This window comes from Pararge aegeria, chromosome 6 (assembly GCF_905163445.1).
Source record: "Pararge aegeria chromosome 6, ilParAegt1.1, whole genome shotgun sequence".
Lineage (NCBI taxonomy): Eukaryota > Metazoa > Arthropoda > Insecta > Lepidoptera > Nymphalidae > Pararge > Pararge aegeria.
The window spans coordinates 10,790,318-10,812,693 of record NC_053185.1 but is presented as its reverse complement, the minus strand read 5'-3'; the positions used below and the strand labels follow the sequence as shown (position 1 = coordinate 10,812,693).

General features: G+C 36.6%; 1 protein-coding gene across 1 annotated transcript; it reads left to right on the top strand.

Annotated features, from left to right (window-relative positions):
- Nucleotides 1–2,116: 2,116 nt before the first annotated feature.
- LOC120624407 (nuclear pore complex protein Nup154) lies at nt 2,117–21,796 on the top strand. Its single transcript, XM_039890935.1, has 23 exons — nt 2,117–2,332; nt 2,443–2,599; nt 3,051–3,284; nt 3,843–4,024; nt 4,113–4,384; nt 4,796–4,927; nt 5,517–5,641; nt 6,633–6,827; nt 8,108–8,250; nt 9,082–9,256; nt 10,132–10,484; nt 11,219–11,357; nt 11,784–12,055; nt 12,404–12,490; nt 13,934–14,121; nt 15,603–15,729; nt 16,177–16,270; nt 16,803–16,983; nt 17,600–17,831; nt 18,971–19,205; nt 19,904–20,024; nt 20,470–20,650; nt 21,378–21,796. Exons 1-23 carry the CDS (start codon nt 2,249–2,251, stop codon nt 21,447–21,449), a joined length of 3,981 nt encoding a protein of 1,326 aa, XP_039746869.1. The 5' UTR covers nt 2,117–2,248; the 3' UTR covers nt 21,450–21,796.
- The last annotated feature ends 580 nt before the right edge of the window (nt 21,797–22,376 follow it).

Below are 22,376 nucleotides of genomic sequence, written 5' to 3'. Positions count from 1 at the left end.
TAAAAGTAATTCGTATGAATATAGGTATTTTATTAGTTATAACAATGGAGCCCAGTAAAAGGAACAGTAGATGCCCCGATTGTGTCCACTTGACAGCGCGTCGCACTGTACATGTGCTTTACGCAATTTAAGTGGAACTTTCAACTTGAATAGCATCAAGAATTAAAGATGATTGTTCCCAAAATATCATAACCTAAAAGATAAATCTGATGCATTCTCAATCTGATCATTTAATAGGTATGTAACTATCGTAACTCAGGGATACTGACTTTATATTATATTCAGGGATTAAATATGAGATTTAAATGTGGATTAATATGGATTACAACCCGATAATTAAACCGAAAGGTGGCGGTTATTCATAAACTAATACGTTTCCAGGCCGGGTTGGTTGATATCAATTAGGCAGTCGGTCATAATAAATATCTTCTTCTTGTTCTTTAAAAATAATGGTTATTATTCAAAAACAGAAACAAGAATGTTGTCGTCCATGGATATTGTGCGTTATCTGTGGTCACGTGGGTGGCAGCATTGGACTAGCGGCGCGCTCGGCGCGGGCTTGAACGAAAAACGGGTGGTACGACGGCTGGAAAAATGGCGGGAAGGCGGTAGATTTTTCCATTCAGTTGGCCGCATGCAAAAAAGTTGTAAGCGTATTGGAAAAATATAAGTAACCTCGGTATTGTATTAAGGATTATTTAATAAAAGATTACCGTTCGTATTGAGCCTGCAGCAGTTTGGATTTTGTAGTCCTACAAACGGTTATTCCTGTACCGTCCTATTTATTGTAATGTTCAGATATATCAATTGCATTATATAAATATGTATTAGCATAATTCCTGCTAAAAGAACATTATTATACTTACCTGCATATTGGTGTTAATTAATAAATGGTGTATGTTTTAGATAGTCTTTTAATAAGAAATATTAAATTAAATCTGGTTGAATAATTTTAACCAGATTTAATTTGAACAATTATTGTCCTTGTCATGCACTAGTGCACTGACATCTAATAATTATACTATGAAGAGCGAACGCGCGTATTATAAAAGAGAGCTGTCCAGTATCCTGACTCTTGATATGTGACGCCTTCCTTCCTGACGCCTCATGCTTACTTATGCCGTGCCTGCGTGGTACGCATTGGCAAGTGAGCCAAACAAGAAGACCCTCAGAGCCCAACAAGCCATCCCCCTGCGAAGACTGGCGAACGCTCCTCGATACGTGAGAAACTCAACCATAAAAAGAGACTTGCGTATCGACTTAGACGACTTCATCGCGCGCCTAGCACAGGCTATGTTCTCGCGTGCCGACGTCTCCGAGCACCCTCAATTTCAAAACATTACTCCGTGGCACTCCCGCCCGCCCGAACAGAAAGGGCCCTCTTCGGATTTCCCCCCGTGTCCTTGCGGACGCGTGAGAAGACATCTAGTGGCCTGACTCCTGAGTATGATACTACGAGTACGCAGTACCTACGCATTAAAGTAGTATCTTATTAAATAATTAATCTATGGTCAGACTGGTACCATAGTTTGTAGATTTGATAGTCTATGGTTAGACCACGGCCAAACCAAATTTAATAATAATAATAAAATCTAACTAGTTATACATTAAAAAGATATCTAACAATGGATTGATTTATTTTCAGTTTTCTCCGCCTGTTTGTTTATTCAGCCGCACCGTTGTGCCTTCCTTTACAATAGTTTCAGATACATTTTTTTAAACATTAAATAAAAAAAAAACTTAAGTATAAACTTTAATCATAAAAAAGAAGAGAAAACTATGTAAGTATGGGTACTGGTCTGTGCTAGTCACAGTAGTACTGGCACTGCCTGTAGTAACTGTGATTTAACACTAAAGACAGATATGAATATTAAACACTGCAGACATGGGTTTCCCTATGGTTTCGTAATAATAATAAACTTTTATTTGAAGTAACCAAGACTCTATTGTTAGTATTACATACATATAAACTATTTTACTAAGTACCTAACTTATATCGTAAATAGGCTGTATGGTCAATGATCTTTGCCTGTTCTGAAGAGGAAAAATTAAAAAACAAGACCAGAAAAAAAAGTAACTGAGACTGCCACTTTGACATTTAAATTTGATTGAAAACTTGAAAAAGTAACCTCAATTCGTACCGTTTATTTTATAATTTAAAAAAAAATATGTGTTTATGAAAATCAATTTATAGATGATAAGCATTTTAAGTGACTCAGAAAGACTTAGATAACCAACATCTTTCGAAATGCAACTCGAGTGCTTAGAACTTGCTGGGTGCACCCTTGACCGCTATATAAACGCCGATAATTCCCGCCCTTCCTTTCTTGAGGTTTGTTGTTTATTCAAAAACAATACATGTTTCTGATACGATTACAAAGATATTAGAAGAAAGAATATATGAACTATGATTGTAAACATTTGGTTGTAACTTGCTTATAGATAACTGGTATATCTGCTCAAGGGAGTCCAACATGCAGTGGCATAAACGCCGGGGATTACAGAAATTTGGCTGCTCTGCTCAACCACCCAAATTTATCTCAACTAAAGATAATAAACAAAGTTCCATTGCCACCAGAAATAATGGAGCACTTTGCACGTATCCTTTTCTACTGTATTAATTGCATGATAACATTTATATTTAGGACACTAAGGTGAACCTTCGTAATGGTTGGTTTCTAAAAAAGGTACCCAAACATACATTACAGAATTTTTAAAATTGTTATGGATTGGACTTATTTAGACGTGTGGCATTTTTTTTTTAATCCAATGCAAGTTAGCCTTGACTGCAATCTTATCTGCAGGGCTATTCTGTTCTCAGTTCACACCTAATTTTGCTAGCCACTGTTGAAAGAAGATACCAAATTATGCCTAAACCATTATTATACATTAAATAATTATATCTGTGAACCAAGTTTAAATTAACTCCGTTGGAAACTTAACTTTAAAAAAATACTTTTATTTTTATATAAATCAACTTGTTCATTGCAAGTGAAAATGTGCTTTAGTAAGTCATCTACTCAGTATATTTCTATAACGCATTTACACAGATATGCAATGTCATTGTTTGATGGGAGCATTTCCAGAAATAAGTCGTGTATGGCTTGCAATAGATAGCAACATCTACGTATGGGCTTTTGAGCATGGCAGTGATGTGGCCTACTTTGATGGCTTAAGTGAAACAATAGTCAGTGTGGGATTGGTCAAGCCAAAGTCTGGTGTTTTTCAAAGTTTTGTCAAATATTTACTTGTATTAACAACAACTGCTGAAATTGTAGTTCTAGGTAAGTTATTTAAACATTTTTGTATGACATAATTCATAATACTAACCAATGATAGCCTAGAGGTGGACTTTGGCTTCACTCTTCGGGGGAGCAAGTTCAAACCCCAGTATGCACCTCTAAATTTTCTATGTTAAATGCGTTTCAAGCAATTAAATATTGCTTGCTTAATGGAGAGGTAATTTTTTTTCTGATTATATAAAATTTACATATTTTACATTACAGAAAGTTGTAATAAATTTGATCATCCTATATTGCATTCCAAAAATAGGTATGCTATCTCTCAGTCTATTTCTCCATATTTAAAAGCATTATTCTAGGGTTTATACATAAATTTTAGATAGCTATGCAGTGTAAGTTAGTCTAAGCAGTGAAAGTGCAGTATGTTAAGATGAACTTACTATAACTGACAACAACTTCAAAATGGCAAAGTAAGAAAAACACTGCTGCTTAACCATTGCAACTTTGTGCCATATTAATTTGAAAGGCCTTAATTGGATCCTTCTCTTACAATTTATTCAAAAAAATGGTTATATGCTCATAAAAGTAATATTTTTTTAGGTGTGACATTTTCAAGCAATAAGCAAGATGGTAGTACAGAGTTTGAAGAAATCCATTTAGTGCCAGAGCCAGTTTTTGTTTTACCTACAGATGGTGTCTCAATGTTATGTGTTAAATCAACTTCTAAAGGCAGAATATTTATGGGTGGTAAAGATGGTTGTCTATATGAAATAACATATCAGGTAAAAAAATGTCCAATCACTGTCATGTGTCTTGATGTTTTTATTATTAACCATACAGCTACAGCTTTTTAATTATTTTTGATTCCAGGCCCAATTAGGATGGTTTGGCAAACATTGTAAAAAAGTCAATCACTCAACAAGTGCATTATCGTTCCTAGTGCCATCTTTTCTTAATGCTGCATTATATGATGAAGATTCCATAGTTAAAATCGAAGTAGATAACACTCGCCATGTTTTGTACACTTTAAGTGAAAAGGGATGTATTGAGGTATTTGACTTAGGTAGTGATGGAGAAAGTTTAACTAAAGTGGTGAGATTAAGCCAAGGAAAAATTGTATCTTCAGCAGTTGATATAGTAAAGTAAGATATATGTTTTCTTATTTATTTACTGCTAAAGCTTTAATTAAACTGGGGTGGTTGTCGCACCGTTTGCGAGACGAAAGTTGCTTGCGTCAATTATCGATGTATTCAAATTGATGCGAGTAGTCAATAAATTGACAAGCTCAGCATAATAGAGCGCCCGGCTCCGCGCCGTCTTGATTTCGGTTTCAACTCGTGGGTTTTTAAAATTTATGCATACTATCTACTTCTAAAATTGTTATTTTGCTACTGAAACCAACTGTAAAACTTTGTGTTTGAAATTGGGAGACATATTTTGACATCTGTCTCAGTTTGGTTTTAGCTTAATGCAACTGGCAAAACATTACATGTACTAAAAATGCAAAGAGGATTTTTTTGCCAAGTCGATTCATATAATATTATTTGTTTCAGAACATTAGAATCAAGTCATTTTAAGCCAGTCATTGCAATATCAGCTGTTGAGGAAACTGAATCAGATCAACTTAACTTGGTAGCAGTTACACAGACTGGTGCCAGACTCTATTTTAGTGTTGGAAGTGGAGAGTAAGATCATTAATGTTAAATGTAAAAGTATATGAAATACTGTATATGGTTAAAATTTATATAAATTGTATGGGAAATCGATTTTCTGTACTATCAGTAGATATATTTTATTTTAAATATCAATGTGAGATAACAAAAAAAGAACACCCAGCTTAGTAGTTGTTGTGGGCTTCCTAGTCTTCTTAGACCAGGGCATGTTTGGAACCCTTGTAGCCTTAGTTTTAATTTTACAAATATGTTAATGCAGTTGTCTTACTACCATGTACCCATGTTTCATGTAATGCATTTTATGTAAATGCATCATATTATTTGCCATCTATAGGCCTACTGTCTTTCTAAGCTATGCATCAGTAAAAGTTTCATTCAATGGAGAGTTCATACTTTGTTTATCACTTATTAATAATAATAAATGATTTGTCTTAAAGAAAATTAAAAAAACATTAAAAAAGAAAGAGTAAATTAAAATAAAACGTTTCCCTGTATCTCATTAATCGTCACAATAGATTGTAACCGGTTGACGTGAGCAGAACATCTCGTTATAAATTACAGATATGAGTTTATTGTGTGAGAATTATTTTTCGTTTTTTAGTGTGAATCAAGGTGGACAAAGGCCTCAGTACTTATCATTGCTACACGTGAGGCTGCCGCCTGGCTTCACGCCTAATTCTTCTGTGCTAAAACCAAAACAAGTTCATAGTGCTGTATATGACAATGGTAAGCTAATTTTTTTATTCAACAGTGTTCATATTCCGGATTGCACTGATTTTTTTTCGCCATAGTTAAATGTCACAGTAACTACTAAATTGAATTCTTAAAAATTATATTGTTGCGAAGTCGTAATTCACAACAATTGTTTAATAGTTAGAACAATTAATAGAAATTATTAACAAATATATATATAAATTATCTCTAATATTGTATGTATAGTAGAGGTTTTAAATTTTATTATTTTCATCTATCATCCGTTCATATCTTACTCGGGAATATGCAGTTACAAGGTTCATACCACAGAATTAAGAATATATAGAAACCTTGTATACGCCTAATATTGAAGTATCAAATGCCACTCCACATTCGAGACTTCGTACGATTGATTGACAAGATTTCGTACAGGCAGTTAGTCACTTGATTCCATTTAGCAGTTGGCAGTAATTATTTTACCTTACTAAAACGGTGAAAATGGGAAAAGCGAGCTAGCAACATTCCGTGGGTGTGGACTGATACGTAAGCGGGGAGTTTTCACTTTTTTGGGCGCAACGCACTGCATGCAATAATGAGGGTTCTGCATGTTATTAATACTGTGGTTCATAGATGTTTCCTTAAAATCTATTCATTATAATACTAGCAACACGCCCTGGCTTCGCACAGGGGTAATGCAGTTATTTATGTGGGGCAGTTTGGATTGATCAATAATATTATGACAAGTCTCCATTATATAGGTACTACAGGATATCTTTATATAGAATATATAGAATATTTACGGCTGTTTTTTCACTATCATCATCATCTTCAATCGCTCATCATTCATTAGGATCGCTCTATCTTTGAACAAAGATTTTGTCTGACAATTTAAGTTATCAAGGTCGGTATATAAATAGAGATCTAAGTGAGCAACTGTTTTATACTACATACGACTTACATTTTTATATGTTAGTAATATAAGGGTGATAAACTATGCAAAATCTTTACCAATTCATTTAAATAGGTACACTTGTGATGGTGTGTTCATCCGGCGGTGGCAGTGAAGCCGAATCTCTGTGGTGTTTGTCGCGAGTGCTGCCAGGTGCCGGCTTCAGCGAGGCACACACTGTGCTGGCACTGGACGGGCCAGCGTGGGCGCTTACTGCGTTGCCGCCCACGCACGCCGCACATCTATCCCCGGCTTTGCTGGCCAAAAGAGGTAACAATATTAACATGAATTTATATTAATTGACTAATGCGTTAGATAAGCTAACACCTGTATCATCATTAACAATCCATTAGCGGCCACTACAGCACACGGGTCCCCTCCCATAATGAGAACGGTTTAGGCCGTGGTCCACGCTGGCCAAGTGCTTAATAATGGATTTCAAACACCCTGGAGCATTGGAGAACTCTCAGGCATGCAGGTTCCTCACCATGTTTTCCTACACTGTTAAAGCAAACGTACATGACTTATAGGTGCGTGCTGGGGTCCGAATTCGAACTCAGAACACCGTCAGTGAAACCGAAGTTCTTACCATTAGGCTATTAATGCACACATATTTTATTATTTTTTAGGGAGAAACCCAAAAAATTTTAATTAACATAGCTTATGATATAAGTGCGTAGTGACCTTTATGTATACTACCAATGAGAAAGAGGGTGTAGCAGGAATTATATTATATTGTCCACAAAGTTGCAAACACTATATGTAATTAGTTTTTAAATTACATTTATCTATTTCTACAAATAACAGTTCGTTCAATAAAACAGCAGTAATGTACCTAATCAAATAACTTTCTTAGTGCTTACGTACATACACTAGTTTCTAGTAGTACTTGTGCAAAACTTCATTTATGGTATTAAATCGCAGTCGCAATTAGCAAATTTCTGTAAAACACTAAGTAGATGTTATGAAGTAAGTATCAAATAAAAAAAAATAAAAACCTTTGAGTTATGATATCAAAAGAAGATAGAAAGGCAAACGGAAACCAGCAACTAATTTTAAGTATTTCAGGGCAACAAAAACAGGTTAGATTATAATTTGCTAGGTTGCTTGGTAGAGAACGCTTTTTATTGATAAGGATGTAAATGGGACAAGGATGTACATATTGTAGCCCTAGGAAGATTGCAGATGTAGCACGGCCTCACCAATGCAGCCGAGCAGGAATTAAGGTCATGACAATATTTCCTTTTAAGTTAAATTAGCATATTGTCAATTCTTTTCCTAACTTCGGAAAGAACACAAGATTAGTTAGAGTATAAGTAATTAATTGTAATTTTTATATTTTCAATTAAATTTGTATTAATTTAATATATATTTTTTTTAAGTCTTCCAAGCTCTGCGTACGTATTTTCTATATGCATAGTATTTGTTAATTTTTATTCTTGACAACATTTTTATTACTTAATACAAATGACTGTATTTTATTTAACTTTTTATAATAAATGAAACAAAAGATATTTGGGATGGGTAAAAATGAGGTTTCTTTTCAACAGAGGTGTGGGCGTCATCCCGTTGGGCAGTAGTAAGTGCTTGGGGCGCGGCGCTAATGTCAGCGGGCGCGGCGCCGGACCTTCTGCGTGCGTTGTTGCGGGACTGTCGCGGCCCTGAAGCGCAACCTGTCAAGGACATGTTCCAGGTAACTTTTTCACAGGACTACTTTGCCTTCAATTAGCACATTTACAGGAACAACATTTGTCTATTCTAGCTATGATACAAGTGGAATTCGTCATTGTCAACCCACTAGCTGTTGCCCGCGTTCTTCGCGTTTATGACGGTTTTTATAAATCCCGTGGGAACCGTGTTTGAAAAATTGAGGTGATTGGTTTTTCAGTTTGGGCGTAATGGGGGAAAGACAACCAAGCATTTTGTTTGACTGACTCCCAAGGAAGATTGGGTACAAGGGTACTAAGCTGGAGTAGCGACCCTTCACCGGAAAACATCCACCTCCACCTCCACCAGTTGACATCCAGTATATGATGAATTTTATAATCATTTATTTGCACCAGGGCTAGCAAAGGAGACAATTATATGCCCCGATTATATCTATATAATTAACGTGTCCACCTGCTAAAGCACGGGAACATGGAATAGAAGAAGTTTACCGCCGTTTAGTTTAGTTGATAAAGCTGTGGGAGAAGATACATTTTTATCCTTTTCCCGGTGAGATAATTGTCTCCTGCCCATGCTAGCCGTGCTGTGCAGTACAGAGATTTTCGAAGTTTAAACGAAACAAAATTGTTTTTATAGACGTGACGTCATTCAGCGTTTCATCTGTCATGGCGGATCTTAGATTATGCTGTTTTATTTATTTAAAATAAATACCAATCTCACTGAGAATAAAAATAAAAATACGTTTTCCATACTACATGAATCATATTTCATTAGATAAATACAATGTTTTAGTGATTCTACGTTACTGCTATCATGTCACACACGCAATGTTAAAATCATGTGTTATTTGCCATAGCTTCACGGAGTTGATCAGGCGTGCGCATGCGCCCTGTACTTGGCGTGTGAGGACACAAGCGGGGACATGTCCATCAGCGAGTGGGCGGCGCGAGCTTTCCTGCTGTACGGCAATCAGCCAGCACCCGCACCACTCTTCCAACAGAATTCTCATTCTCAAATGCCTTCGTCTGTGGGTAAATACATCTGTTAAACACTGTGATTTGACCGTGGAACAATTATTGACAGCCTCTTTGTCCGATCCATTCTACAGGAACTTAACAAATACAAATACAAAAAAATACTGTAGTCTCTCCCAGTGTTTAGATGGCCGATTGGCGCAGTGGGCAGCGACCATGCTTTCTGAGACCAAGGCCGTTGGTTGGATTCCATAAACTGGAAATGGTTTGTGTGATGAACATGAATGTTATTCAGTGTCTGGGTGTTTATATGCATATTATAAGTATTTATGTATCTTATTCATTAATATGTTCAACAGTCATCTTAGAACCCATAACACAAGCTACGCTTACTTTAGGCCTTGATGGCGATGTGTGTATTGTCGTAGTTGAATAAACTACGCAACGGAATTTAATACAGTTTTCAGCAAAAGATCGAGTGATGTTTATATGTAATATACATATATATTATACTAGCTGTTGCCCGCCACTTCGTCTGCGTTTGATATTGTTTTTAAAGTATTCAGTATCGCTAAGCCTTAAATGAGTATAGTAGTATATATATAACATGTGACTGTCAATTAATTATAGACAAATAATTTGCAATAAAATAAAATTGCGACTATAATTAAAGATCTAAGCTATCCTATCTCTTAAGTTGGACCAGACTGCTCACGGTGTGTCAATTTAATTTAAAATCGGTTAAGTTGTTTAGGAGTCCATCGCGGACAAACATCGTGACAGGAGATTTATATATATTAAGATGAGATAAAAGCCACGAAATACAAATATTTGTAATGTCATGTCGTAACAATTACATTGCAAACTCAATTTATATGAGTATGGGGGAAAATGTGTATATCAACTTTTATATAGTTTAGATATAATTTCAGGTTCCCCAAAATTTCTACCGCGTCAAGTATCAACGCCCATGTCTGTCCGGCCACAGGATCAACTGAGACACGGTCAAATGAATCAATCTTACCAAGCTCATATGAACCAGTCCATGGGTATGCAGAGCCAGTCGTTCATGCCACAAACCTTCCAACAGAACATGAGTCCTACACCTTTCAGTCAGTCTTCATTTATGGGCAATGCCACTCAACAGACAAGAGACAATTTTCCGATCCAAGCGGAGTACAGCGCTAAACACAACGGCTTGTACATTTACGTTGGAAGAATTTTATGCCCAATATGGAACTTAAAGTGCGTCACAAAATCAATGACGCCAGATAATAAAGAATTTGTAAGTATTATTTTAATTAACTACAATATTTTACTTTGGATAAAAGTATTTCCTAATTTAACATATTTATAAACCTAAATGGCATGCTTCCTACTGGCCAGCGTCAAGGTATGAGTCAAGCTATATTTTTCCATTGAATATAATCATCATTCAATCAAATATAAATGACGCCGTTTCACCTATCTGTAACGAAATGTAACATTATATAGCATATCTTACTTATAGACGTAAACTTCCCCACGCACCCCGGTGACACATACTACATAAGCCAACCCGAAAGGCGTGATTGCGATAATTAAAATAATAGCGCGGGGCCCGTAGCAAATTCTTAAAAATAGGCCTTGATCTGCTATGGGTTCTTAAGTATAAAGTGGTAAAAATACAATTCAATACTCAATACGTATCTTAAATACGTATAAACGTATCTTAATTACAATACGTATTTTCTATCTATATATAGGTTACAATTTTGTGGGTAATTAATAGTGTAGTAAATTACTATAGACGATGTCGGTGTGCGTGTACCTGTGCGAGTGCGTGTACGTGTGCGTGTGCGTGTCTGACACTCAGTCAGGCAGAGATGAGTGGTATTAAATATGCGGGGCCTCTTTCGCGCGGGGCCCGTAGCAATTGCTACTCATGCTATGTGGTTAATACGGCGCTGGCTATTGATAATGAATATAGTTCTATTGAAGTACACACTTATTGTCACTATAATTTTATTATTTCGTTAGATGTCAAGTAAAGTGACGGGCGAAGATTGCGCCTACATCGTAAAGAAACTGCAAAGGGTGGCCGCGTTCGTACAGCGGCTAATGGCCCCTCCGCATTCAGAAGAACAAGCTTCGTTACACGCCTTGAAACTCTTTATTAGTAAGTTTTATTTTTAATATAAAGCACCATTTGTATTTTAGTTGCTTAATTTTTTTTTTTTAGATAATATGTAGCCCACTTTTGTTAATTTTAAAATTGCGACACAACGACTGTTTTGATTTCTGACAAAACAGTCGTTGTGGCGTTAAGGTACATAACAAAATAAACTTGCACCTTACTAATAAACGTTAGTGATACAATCTCTCTTCTGCCATCAGTAATTTGACATTCGAAGGAAGAAGACACAACATTGCAAATCTGTACAACTGTTATACAATGTTTATTAGTAAGGGGGTTATAATATTAATTAATTAATTAATTTTTATTATTGAGGACAACCAACGGAAGATACATTTAGACTTACTCTAAGTTTCTACATTCTGGGTTTTTACATTATAAGAAATAAGATACACCATTTTTTTACAGCAATGGCTATAGAAATGTTGAATCTATGGAAAGTTCTTTGCGAGCACCAATTTCACGTGATAGCTGCTAGTCTCCCTCCGGAACAACAAAGTGCATTGCAGGCGGCTAGTTTTAGAGAACTGTTAGTAGGCGGCCAAGAAGTCGCGTCCCTCCTACTCGGGTCACTCGTTGCTGGTTATTTGAGAGATAACGCTTCTGTTGATGGGATCTCACAAAAATTAAGACAACTCTGTCCAACGTTATATAGACAAGAAGATGCTACTTGTTCCAAAGTAAGTGTTTATTTAAATTATCTTATCACACTGAAAATTCCTTAGAGCCGATAGGTTAAAGGTTAGGAGATGTGCTCAACTTCGGGGGAGCCGATTTTGATTACCGGCACGCACCTCTTAACTTTTGTAAGTTGTGTTTACTTACATACGCGAGAGTTTTCCATGATGTTTTGAAAGGCGTGTGAAGTCCACCAATCGGCACTGGGCCAGCGTGGTGGACTGCAGCCAAAACTCGTCTAATACTGGAAGTATACCCGTAATCTGTAGTGAGCCGCTTAAAATACCTAATCAGAATAATTTAAGAGTGATACTACGATAAACGATTATAATACAATTTCTCTCTTCTAGGCAAATGAACTATTGATATTTGCAAAGCAACAGAAGAATACAGCCGAACGTGAAGAGATGCTTCAACAAGCTTTGAAGCTTTGTAAGGTAATTGGAACTGAGTTATTTATAAATTTTGTCCTACTTTACCGTCTTATACCCAGTGGCGTGTATATCAAATATTGACAAAAGCACTGCCTACCCTAAAAATGTTATATAGCTCGTATAAGTGGAAGATTATGTTAATTTTATGGCACCTTCCTGCTTCATGCCTACCCTGGTCAAAACCCACCACTCCATAGTTTGTATCGCACGCCATATTTGAAGTCTGGTCTAAAATACCAAAGTTGTCAAAATTACCTACTCACGATACGAAATACACAAATATTTTGTAGCTGTTACACGTTTATTTCGTATGTCGAATTACAAAGTTTTGAAATACAAGATAATAAATCAGTTTTATAAGAATTACTTGTTTATACAAAATTGAAATATACTTCGAGTGTATATTTAGTCCAGATAGTAGTAGAGTTTTGTGTGACCGATTTTGCCCGGGAAAGTGCTACAGCCATGCTTAATTCTGCCGCCAAACAGCATTGCTGTGTTCGAGTCTGAAAGGCGTGGTTGGTGGCCTCATTTCAGGCATCCGGGGCTTAAGATCTACGCCTGATGTTGATGTACACAGAACGGCCCTATGAAAAACGTGTTCCTTGCATGCTTTGCGAAGTATTCCTCTGTTTAAAGCTGATGGTTTTAAGCTTCCTATCAGGCCGGCCATTTCTTTGGTCCGTCATTTATTACTATAAAAAAAAAAGATATACTACGACAATAGACACATCGCCATCTAGCCCCAAAGTAAGCGTAGCTTGTGTTATGGGTACTAAGATGACTGTTTATTTTTATGAATAATCAGCTGTACCCTGCCACGCGTCGCTTTGGCACATTGTGATTGAATGGTAAAAATAAATAGATAAAAACAATCCTTGATGCGTATTATTATCATGCTAAAATTTAAGCTCGATCGTTGCAAAACTTTTTGAGTTTTTGAAGCGTACACAAACCAACATAACATTTTTATATATATAGATATACATAAATACTTATAATTTCCATATAAACACCCAGCCACTGAAAACATTCATGTTCATCACACAAACATTTTCTAGTTGTGGGAATCGAATCCACGGCCTTGGACTCAGAAAGCAGGGTCGCTGCCCGCTGCGCCAATCGGCTGTCAAAAAATCCTAGGTAGTTCATCTATTTTACCCCTTACCTGGACTAGGGTTTCAGAAAATCAGCGCTGCATTATTTTACGCCTGGCAGGGCATGTAGCACAATACTGAGCTGGAGCCTTTTACTAGTTTGTGTCACGTAACCCTGCCGCTACTGCTATTAATGTAATAGAAGCGTTTTGTCACCGAATGTGTCACCGAATGTCTCTCCTAATGAGCAGATAAGGTGTTGCAAATTGTAATGTGTGATATAAATCTTTATTAATAGAATATTAAAAACGAGAATTCTTTCTTTTCTAATTTCATGTTATCATTTTAGGATGTAGCTCCAAATGTTAACCTTCCGCTGGTTTGTTCAAAACTCGTGTCAGCTGGCTTCTACACTGGAGTTGTGGAGCTATGCGTAGCGTGTGCTAGTAAATTGGACCCTCAGGATAAAGCTGTCTACTATTACAAGAGCGATCAACCGTCGCAAGATAGGGAGGGACATTTGATGTACTACAGAAGGTAATATTTTCTTTTATAAATGGCTTAACCCTTCCAAACTGACACGTACGTCCTAAATCGAACCAACATTTTAAATTTCAAGGCTGTGCGGGATTGACTGAGTCAGTGGTTTTCGTTTTTATATATTAAGATTAGATGTAATGTTATTATTTAGTACCAAAATATTATACTGTCCTTCAGGAGTGAACTCGATATAAGCCAACATAAATTATTTCTAAATATATTGACATGTTAAACATATAAAAAAACAGTCTCACAGAATTAATATCATTTAATAAATTTGGACATGGGTCGCGGTTCCATACCTTTGTCTTGTTATTTCTTGCCATTCATCCAAATTATATGCAGTAAATGGACTTATATATTTTGATAAGAATTCATAATTTTTGAAAATATGACCAATAAACATGACTCCGATTTAATTTGAGAAATCAGACTATAACGTAAATGTCTTTTCAGTTTTTAAAAACTGATAATTAATGTAGCTTTACATTGCTGAAAGAATTTTCAAAATTGGTTCAGTTGATCCAGAGATTATCCTTGACAACCTCACAAACTTTACCTCTTCATAATATAATATAAAACATGAAAACTTAAACCCGATTTGTATATACTACTACGAAAATCTTTACAACGAACGACAGCGGATAATATTTCTTCTGTATATTTTCGGGATATTCACAATAGGAACATGGTTATCAATAGATAATATAATATGAGTATAATTTTGCTGCGCCATAGGCGGTTTGCACAGATTGTGTCTTTAAATCGACTTAATTTCAATTTAACATTCTAAGTTTTGTACTAAAAGCTGGATTTAGCAAATATTTAAAGTGCCGCCCTGTATATTATTTTATTCAAGAATTTAGGTTATATGTTTCAAAAGTGACAAGCGATTAGAGCCTAGTGGTTGGAACATAGGCTACAATTTCAGGATACTAGTTTGAATTCCGGCACGTACATGTAACTTTTCTAAATATCACTTACTTTAACCGTTAAGGAAAACAACATTTCATTTTATTTATTTATTTATTAGGAAACCAACGTGTATACAACATATCTAAATATATGGACACATTTAACATAAGTTTTTTTAATGTTGTAACTCCACTTAAAGGCTAACTCAGCATGCATAACACAGAAGACACTCTTTGTGTACAACCCTATTTGGTGATATTTAGTCGCTAAACAAAAGAAAAACAAAAACAAAATGGAAAAAAAAGTCATAAAGAAACCTGCATGCCTGAGATTTCTCCATTATGTTATCCAAGACGTGTGAAGACCAATTCGCACTTTGCAAGCGTGGTGTACTGTAGCCTAAACCTTCTGGGAGGAGACCCGTGCCCTGTAGTGGGCCAGTAATGGCTTGGTGATGATGATGAGATAACATTAAACACATGAAAATAGTATACTCATGGTGACGTCGGTAATAACAATTCGCTATCCTAATGTATATATTTATGCTGAACACATTGTTGTAGAATGGAGATCTATCGAGAAGTATGCGTGGCCTTAGAACGGCTATATGAACGTAGTAGCGACGCGAACACATCTACGACGCAGTCTGACGCGAACCATACACTGACGTCGGCTGATTCTAACTATCAGGTATTTTTTATTATTAATTTATAACTATTACACTTTTAGGCTTTACAAATTCAGTGTTTTGACCGGAGGTACGAGGGTCGGTTTCAAGCTCTGTAGAAGATTCAAAGCAGATACAGTAAAGACGTCATCCACTGTTCAACCGAAAATCGGCTCGACCTAGATTGCGCTCCAGAACAAGCTTCCTACATTCACTGCACTTATTTTTATCCTCAGTATACTTACAGCTAGCCAAAGCGTATAAGCTAAGTCAAAATTTAAGTCAATTTCGTAGCTATGCGTTTCACTGGAAATCCCAATGGAAGCTGTTGCTAAACAAGTTAAACCCGAACATTCAAAATCAGTTTGGAAATGGTCATGACATTGACTTCAACAAACGAACGGACAATCAAAAACAAAGCATCGTGTGCATTGTCTTTGTTTAAACTTATTTCTCTGTGCTTGTTGCAGGGTAGACAGTTGGTTTGGGACTGCTTGTGTCGGGATGATGAGCTCCTACATGTGGCAGTTTATGAGTGGCTCGTTTCCAAAAATTTAGGCTCAGGTAAGAAATATTGGCATTTTGAATTGATTTTACTAGTTGCTTTTTCCGAGTAAAATTTAAACTTTCGCTGTTCATACTTATTATCAAAGGCGTAGTGTAAATAACTTAGTTTGATTCTATGACTAAAAGACAGTGACACTAGTGGTTAAGACTTCAGACTCGCTTTCGGGGGAACCGTGTACGATCCCCGGCACCTTTAACGTTTCGGAGCTACCTACCTATGCGCTTTTTAAGAAATTAAATATCACCTGCTTTTACGGCGTAAGAAAACATCGTGAGGAAACCTTTATGCCTGAGAATTTTCCGTAATGATCTAAAATACGTGTGAAGTCTAACAATTCGCATTTGGCCAGTGTGGTGAAATATGGCCTACACCCTTCATTCTTAGTCTATCGCATCGTATTAATACCTATTATACGTTAAGTTATATTTTTACAAGATTTCACCATTTAGTTAAATTAGATTGAAATGAAAATTCATCATTCAGTCTTTTGCATGATAATAAACTTAGCTTTTGTATCTAATTCTGTAGAGTTATTGTCATTGAGTGGTGCTCCCCCTGCGACTCTGCGTACGTACCTGTCAGCGGCGGCTCGACAAGCGCCGGCTCCAGCATCATTGCACTTGCTGGACCTGCTGTGGAAGGTGCTGGAAAAAGCGGGAGACTCCTTGGCCGCTGCACATGTGCTTGAAGGACTCGCAACCAAGCCTGGGTGAGGTTTTTTCTATTCTTACCTGTCAAGGCCTTTGTCAGTTTTGATAAGATCTTGTAAGTGTCTTATTGGCTTTTCTCAGTTGGAACTGAGATAAAATTTTAAGTCCTGATATATCCAGTGGCAAGGTTTTTTTCCCAAGTTGATTTGTATGCAATATCTGTATTTGCTTTCTTCCAAAGGATACTTGATTACATCGCGCAGGAATCGAGTGTTCTCTGGATATAATGAATCAAAAATGAACCATTACTTTTCATTATAAACCATTCAGACTTATAGTGCAGCCATTTACTTAATTATTTAAGGTTTTTCACAAATTTTCTGCCATACTCCTGTATGTGGTTTGTCACTCCGATGAGAAACACAGTGTAAAATATCCTTAATGTGTATTGTGATCCAACTGTTTGAGTTCCTTTAGTAAAGTTTTTCATACATTTTTTTTTAAAGGTGAAAAGTTTTTGTTTGAAAATCAATATCAGTCATACGCACACACAGACATGTCGAACTAATAAAACCCATAGTTTTTGCGTCGGGGGTTGATAAAAATAAAATGAAATACAACCTACTCTGAAGTTGAAGGCCTGTTATATTATGTTTTTTTTTTTAAATGTTGCAGCACCGGCGCAACATTAGCCCAGCGTATGTCGTGGGTGTCGGCGGGGGTGGTGTGCGTGCGAGGGGCGGGGGCGCGGGCGGCGGGCGGCGCAGAACTTCTCCGACGTCTTGAGGAGGCCGTGGAAGTTGCGCGCGTACAGGCCGCAGTCCGTGCCGCGCTACGTGCCGCACCCGTGCCACCACCGCACCACTTGCTACAACGACTGGATGACGAGCTACTTGAAATCACGCAGGTTGGCACGTTGGCATTCATATTGTTCTTTTGCAGAATAATAATTTAAAGCAAATTAGAAAGTTATTTGGCAGGCGACGCGGTGTTTGAAGTGTATGAATTGTTTGAATATATTTTATAGTGTTCAATTGGTCCACATATCCGCACTGGGTCAGCATGGTGGACTACGGCTACGGACCCTTGCCCTGTAGTGGGCCGGTCATTGGGCTTTTGGGTACTACAACCTTCTTATTTCTGCCGCGAGGCAGCATTGTTCTTGCCGTGGCGTGGTTGTCGTAGTAATTACAGGCACTTGAGGCTTAAAACCTACGCCTCAGATTGATGAGCACAGAGCGGCCCTTAGTAGGAGGTTTTCGTTGCATGCCCTGTGAACTGTTGCACTTTTTATATGAGATGGCTTTCTAAATACTATCATGTGGGCGATCTGCTCGGTCTGCCAATTATTACTATAAAAAGGGTTATAAGAGCTTAGACACACATAAGAGCTTAGGTGGGTTTTATCGATTACATTATATCTTAACGATAATACCAAGGAACGCAAGTTAAATGATCGCCGGGAAATGGGGTGCACAATACGAATTTAATAACTCCGGACTAATACTGATTTAACTCTACAGATTTCTAGACGACAGATAAGCGCTTTTAAAACTTATCGTATACAAATCTCGGTCCAATTTTTAGATCCGTTTCCGAGATCCTCGATATATCATATTTATACGTATATGTGTTATACAAGAATTACTATGAACTCACCTCACTCACTCAATTACTATGATCACCATCTAGTCCAAATGTAAGCGTAGCTTCTTTTATTGGTAATAAGGCGACTGTTCAATATTTTATACAACGGCGACTGAACAATATGTGTTCATCACACAAACATTTTCCAGTTGTGGGAATCGAACCCACGGCCTTGCACGCAGAAAGCACGGTCGCTGCCCACTGCGCCAATCGGGCGTCGAAATATAAGTTATCGTATTGCGTAGATTCTGTTCTGTATTCCGCTGTTTACTGCAATATCATCTGTTGGTAAGTATTAAGTGGTGTTGCAATCTAAGATGAAATGGGGTTACCTGCTAGTTGTATGGCAGTTTTATTAAATCCATATTCCTAATTTTGAATTTTACTGAACACTTGCAGCTGTACGAGGAATACGCGGACCGCTACAACCTATGGGAATGCAAGCTCGCCATAGTTCAGTGTTCCGGGCACAACGACGCGCTTTTAGTAGAGAACATATGGAGTAATATCCTAGCCGAGGCTGAGGTGGCTGCAAGGGTATTGCCCACTCCCGATGAGAGGCTAGGCTCTGTTCTCAGCAAACTAACCACTATGGGCCGAGAATACGTTAATACCGGACACTGTTTTCCGTTGTGTAAGTTTATATTTAATTCTAAAGTGCGCCAAATTTATCCGCGGAAGACATAGATTAGGTTAGGTATTTTAGTAATTTAGGGGAAAAAAACTAAATTTTTTAAATTAACTCTCATAAAATAATTATTTTATAAATATAACCTAAAATAAACTATTTAAAACTAAATAAAATCTAAAATATCCTCGAAACCACCGCAGCGAGGCACAGTTCATAAGATGCTGGCAGCATTGCCCCCTTAATTTTTTTGTATATATTAATATTTTTTTATTAAAATATATAAGAAAATAAAAAATAAAATAAAATTAGAAATTAATAATGAAATACACAATACAATCCTTGGAAAACCTTGCATTTGGTCGGTATGATAAGTTGACTATTGCACTCTGGGCAAAATATCACTTCACGACCTTGCTCTGTTGCTGCCTTAAAGATGTGCATACGAAAAAACACTCTTTCACATTATTTTTGTACATATATATATATATATAGTTATATTATTAGCGATTTAAATGCTTTACGTTTCAACTTTAAAACTTATGCAAATTATTTGAGCCATTACCGTCGACTTATTGTAGCCGACAAAACACAAATTATAATGTTTTTATTTTCTTTCTTCGTCTTCTCGTATTTGTTTATGTCGGTTGCTCAAATTTTCTTAATAAACATATAAAACAATGTTATTATGTTATTTATTTCAGATTTTATTGTTCGCCAATTAGAAATAATGAGTTGTAAGTTACAAGCTGAGAAGAGCATGGTGTTTAAAACAATATTAAATATAGGCGTTTCTTTGGAGCAAGTATTGGATATCTATATCAAGTGAGTAAATTGTTATTTACTGATAATAAATAATTAATTATTGCTTTAAAGCGAAGGAGGTCTGATTTTATTTTCGATATCCGAAATAGTTTATGAGAATGATGATAGAGAATGATAAATTAGACAAAGTATAGTAAATCCTTGTCCTATAGCTAAAAAATATTTATTTTGGTATTGATAACAACAAGAACTGAGCAACACAGTTTCAAATAACAAAATATTCGTTATACGCAGAGATTTTCGAAGTTCAAGGGTTCAAATTATGTTTAGAAAGACGTGACGTCATTATTTTGAAATCGTGTCGAAACCGTCGAAAGTCAATACATATATCATTAGATAAATGCAATATTTTAGCGATCTTCGTTATTGAAATCATGCCTTTGAACGAAGTTATTCACGAAAATTTGACTTCTTAATATACGAGTGAGTTATGAATGATTGGTAGATTGGTGAGCGTGAACGAGCGTGTTTGGCTGGGGTGCGGCGACGAGTCGCACGTGTGCGCCGCAGCGACGATGCTATTGGACGCGGCGCGTGCGGAGCTATCACCCCTACCGCCCACACCGCGACGCCGTGCGCTCACTCGCTGCAAGGACCTGCACGAGGCCACACTGTCCGCGCTACAGGTGAGCTAAAGATCGAGATCGATAAACACCTTTATGAACTTCGCACACTATCGACTCAAATTAAAGCATTGAAATATGAGCCGCTATGCACTATGCAGTATGCAATATACGTGCGCTGGTGATATGGTTTCGTATACCAACATTCACAAATGGTTGCTATCTTGTTTTATCGGCTTGGCGACACCGGGGAGACCAGAAATAGTAGGTAAATGTCGGGATGCTTGGAAGTGCTGATCGCACTTACGACGCCGCGGTCGTGACCGATCAACTCCGCCGATCTGCCTCGCTAAAACTACCAATGTGGCGCGAGTTTTGGTATGCTAATTTGTCCATCAACACGTTGGGCGAACAAAACTTTATCTCACGTGATACAAAGCTCAGATTCCAATGTTTTAATTTTAGTCATGATTAAACACCATAACATGCTTGCATCTATACTTAATAATATAATAGTTGTCATTGTGTTACATAGCCCCTATAATCGTGGCGACGTTTTTAGTGGGGTTTTTATTTAAAAATATGTTTTATTTGCTTAGTAAATTAAAATTAATTAGAATTAGTAAATTAATTTAAATTATTTAGGTAAGTAGACAATATGAATATTTACATCTCAACACGTCGTCAGTAGTACTTTATATTATGAACTTATGAAAAAATTGTATTCGTCTGGACCATAGTACTAAGATACATTCACATAATAATAACATTTAAAAAAATATCTTTTCAGAGCCGACCTAATACCCAACAACTTATTGATAAGTTGACCGTAGCGCAAGCACATCTAGACCGTTTGGATTGATCAAATCACTGCGCAGGACGTTAATATATCAGGTCAAATGAAATCTAGCGCCAAGTAAAATCATTTATGTATTCTGAAGAGAACCCACTGAGTTTTGCTACTTTCGTATTTTTATGATGAAAAGATTTTTTGAATTGAGACAGTTAAGGTATACTAGATACTGATGTAAGTGCTGAAAGTATGACACGCACGTGTATTAAAACTTGTTTTTTAATACATTTGCGAAAGAATATCAAGGGAGACCGCTTGATTTATTACAATCATACGGTCTCCTATAGTCGTAAAAATGTAATAGCCCCGTTGACATTTGTGCAAGACCATAGAATGTAACTTGGAACGAAACTGAAAGAAACAATAAAATAAAAATCAATTACATACGGTGTTTTAAAAAATACGTAAATTTTTTTGGGACGTTAAATAATATGAAAGAATATATCGCGAGTATTCTTTTTGCGCTTACTTTATAGTAGCAAGCAATTTATAATTGTTGCGAAACGTTCCGAAAACAGTTACGTTCTCAGTCTTTTTTTTTTTTATACTAGAGCTGTAACCATTTTTTTACTGAATATCGAAATTAAATATTGTGTTGTAATCTTTACTGCAAAGAATGAGCTTGGTTCTCAAAATGGGTCCTAAATAATGAGTCTGAGTTGATGTATCTGACCAAGCGGCACATGACTGAAGCGTCCCCGCGCGCACTGCGCAGTTTTTCGTTCCTCATCTTGTAAAGTTGACTGTGCGCTCGTTTAAGTTTGATATATCTTGTTTACTATTACGTTAACTATGGCTCTTCTATTTAGGACATTAATTTAAACATAGTGATTTGACTCGATTTTTGTGTTTGTTTTTATATAGTACTAACTCTGTTTCAACATGTTGAAAAATGGAAGTATAATCAACAGCCAGTCACGCGAATTGGTTGTGAAG

What these genes read in the sequence shown, in the direction of transcription:
- LOC120624407 (XM_039890935.1), top strand. Translation starts at nt 2,249, where the DNA reads ATGCAACTCGAGTGCTTAGAACTTGCTGGGTGCACCCTTGACCGCTAT. An exon ending in TTTAGTGTTGGAAGTGGAGA is followed by an intron (nt 4,928 to 5,516) that starts GTAAGATCATTA and finishes TTCGTTTTTTAG; the next exon opens with TGTGAATCAAGGTGGACAAA. An exon ending in TTCCAAAAATTTAGGCTCAG is followed by an intron (nt 16,271 to 16,802) that starts GTAAGAAATATT and finishes CTAATTCTGTAG; the next exon opens with AGTTATTGTCATTGAGTGGT.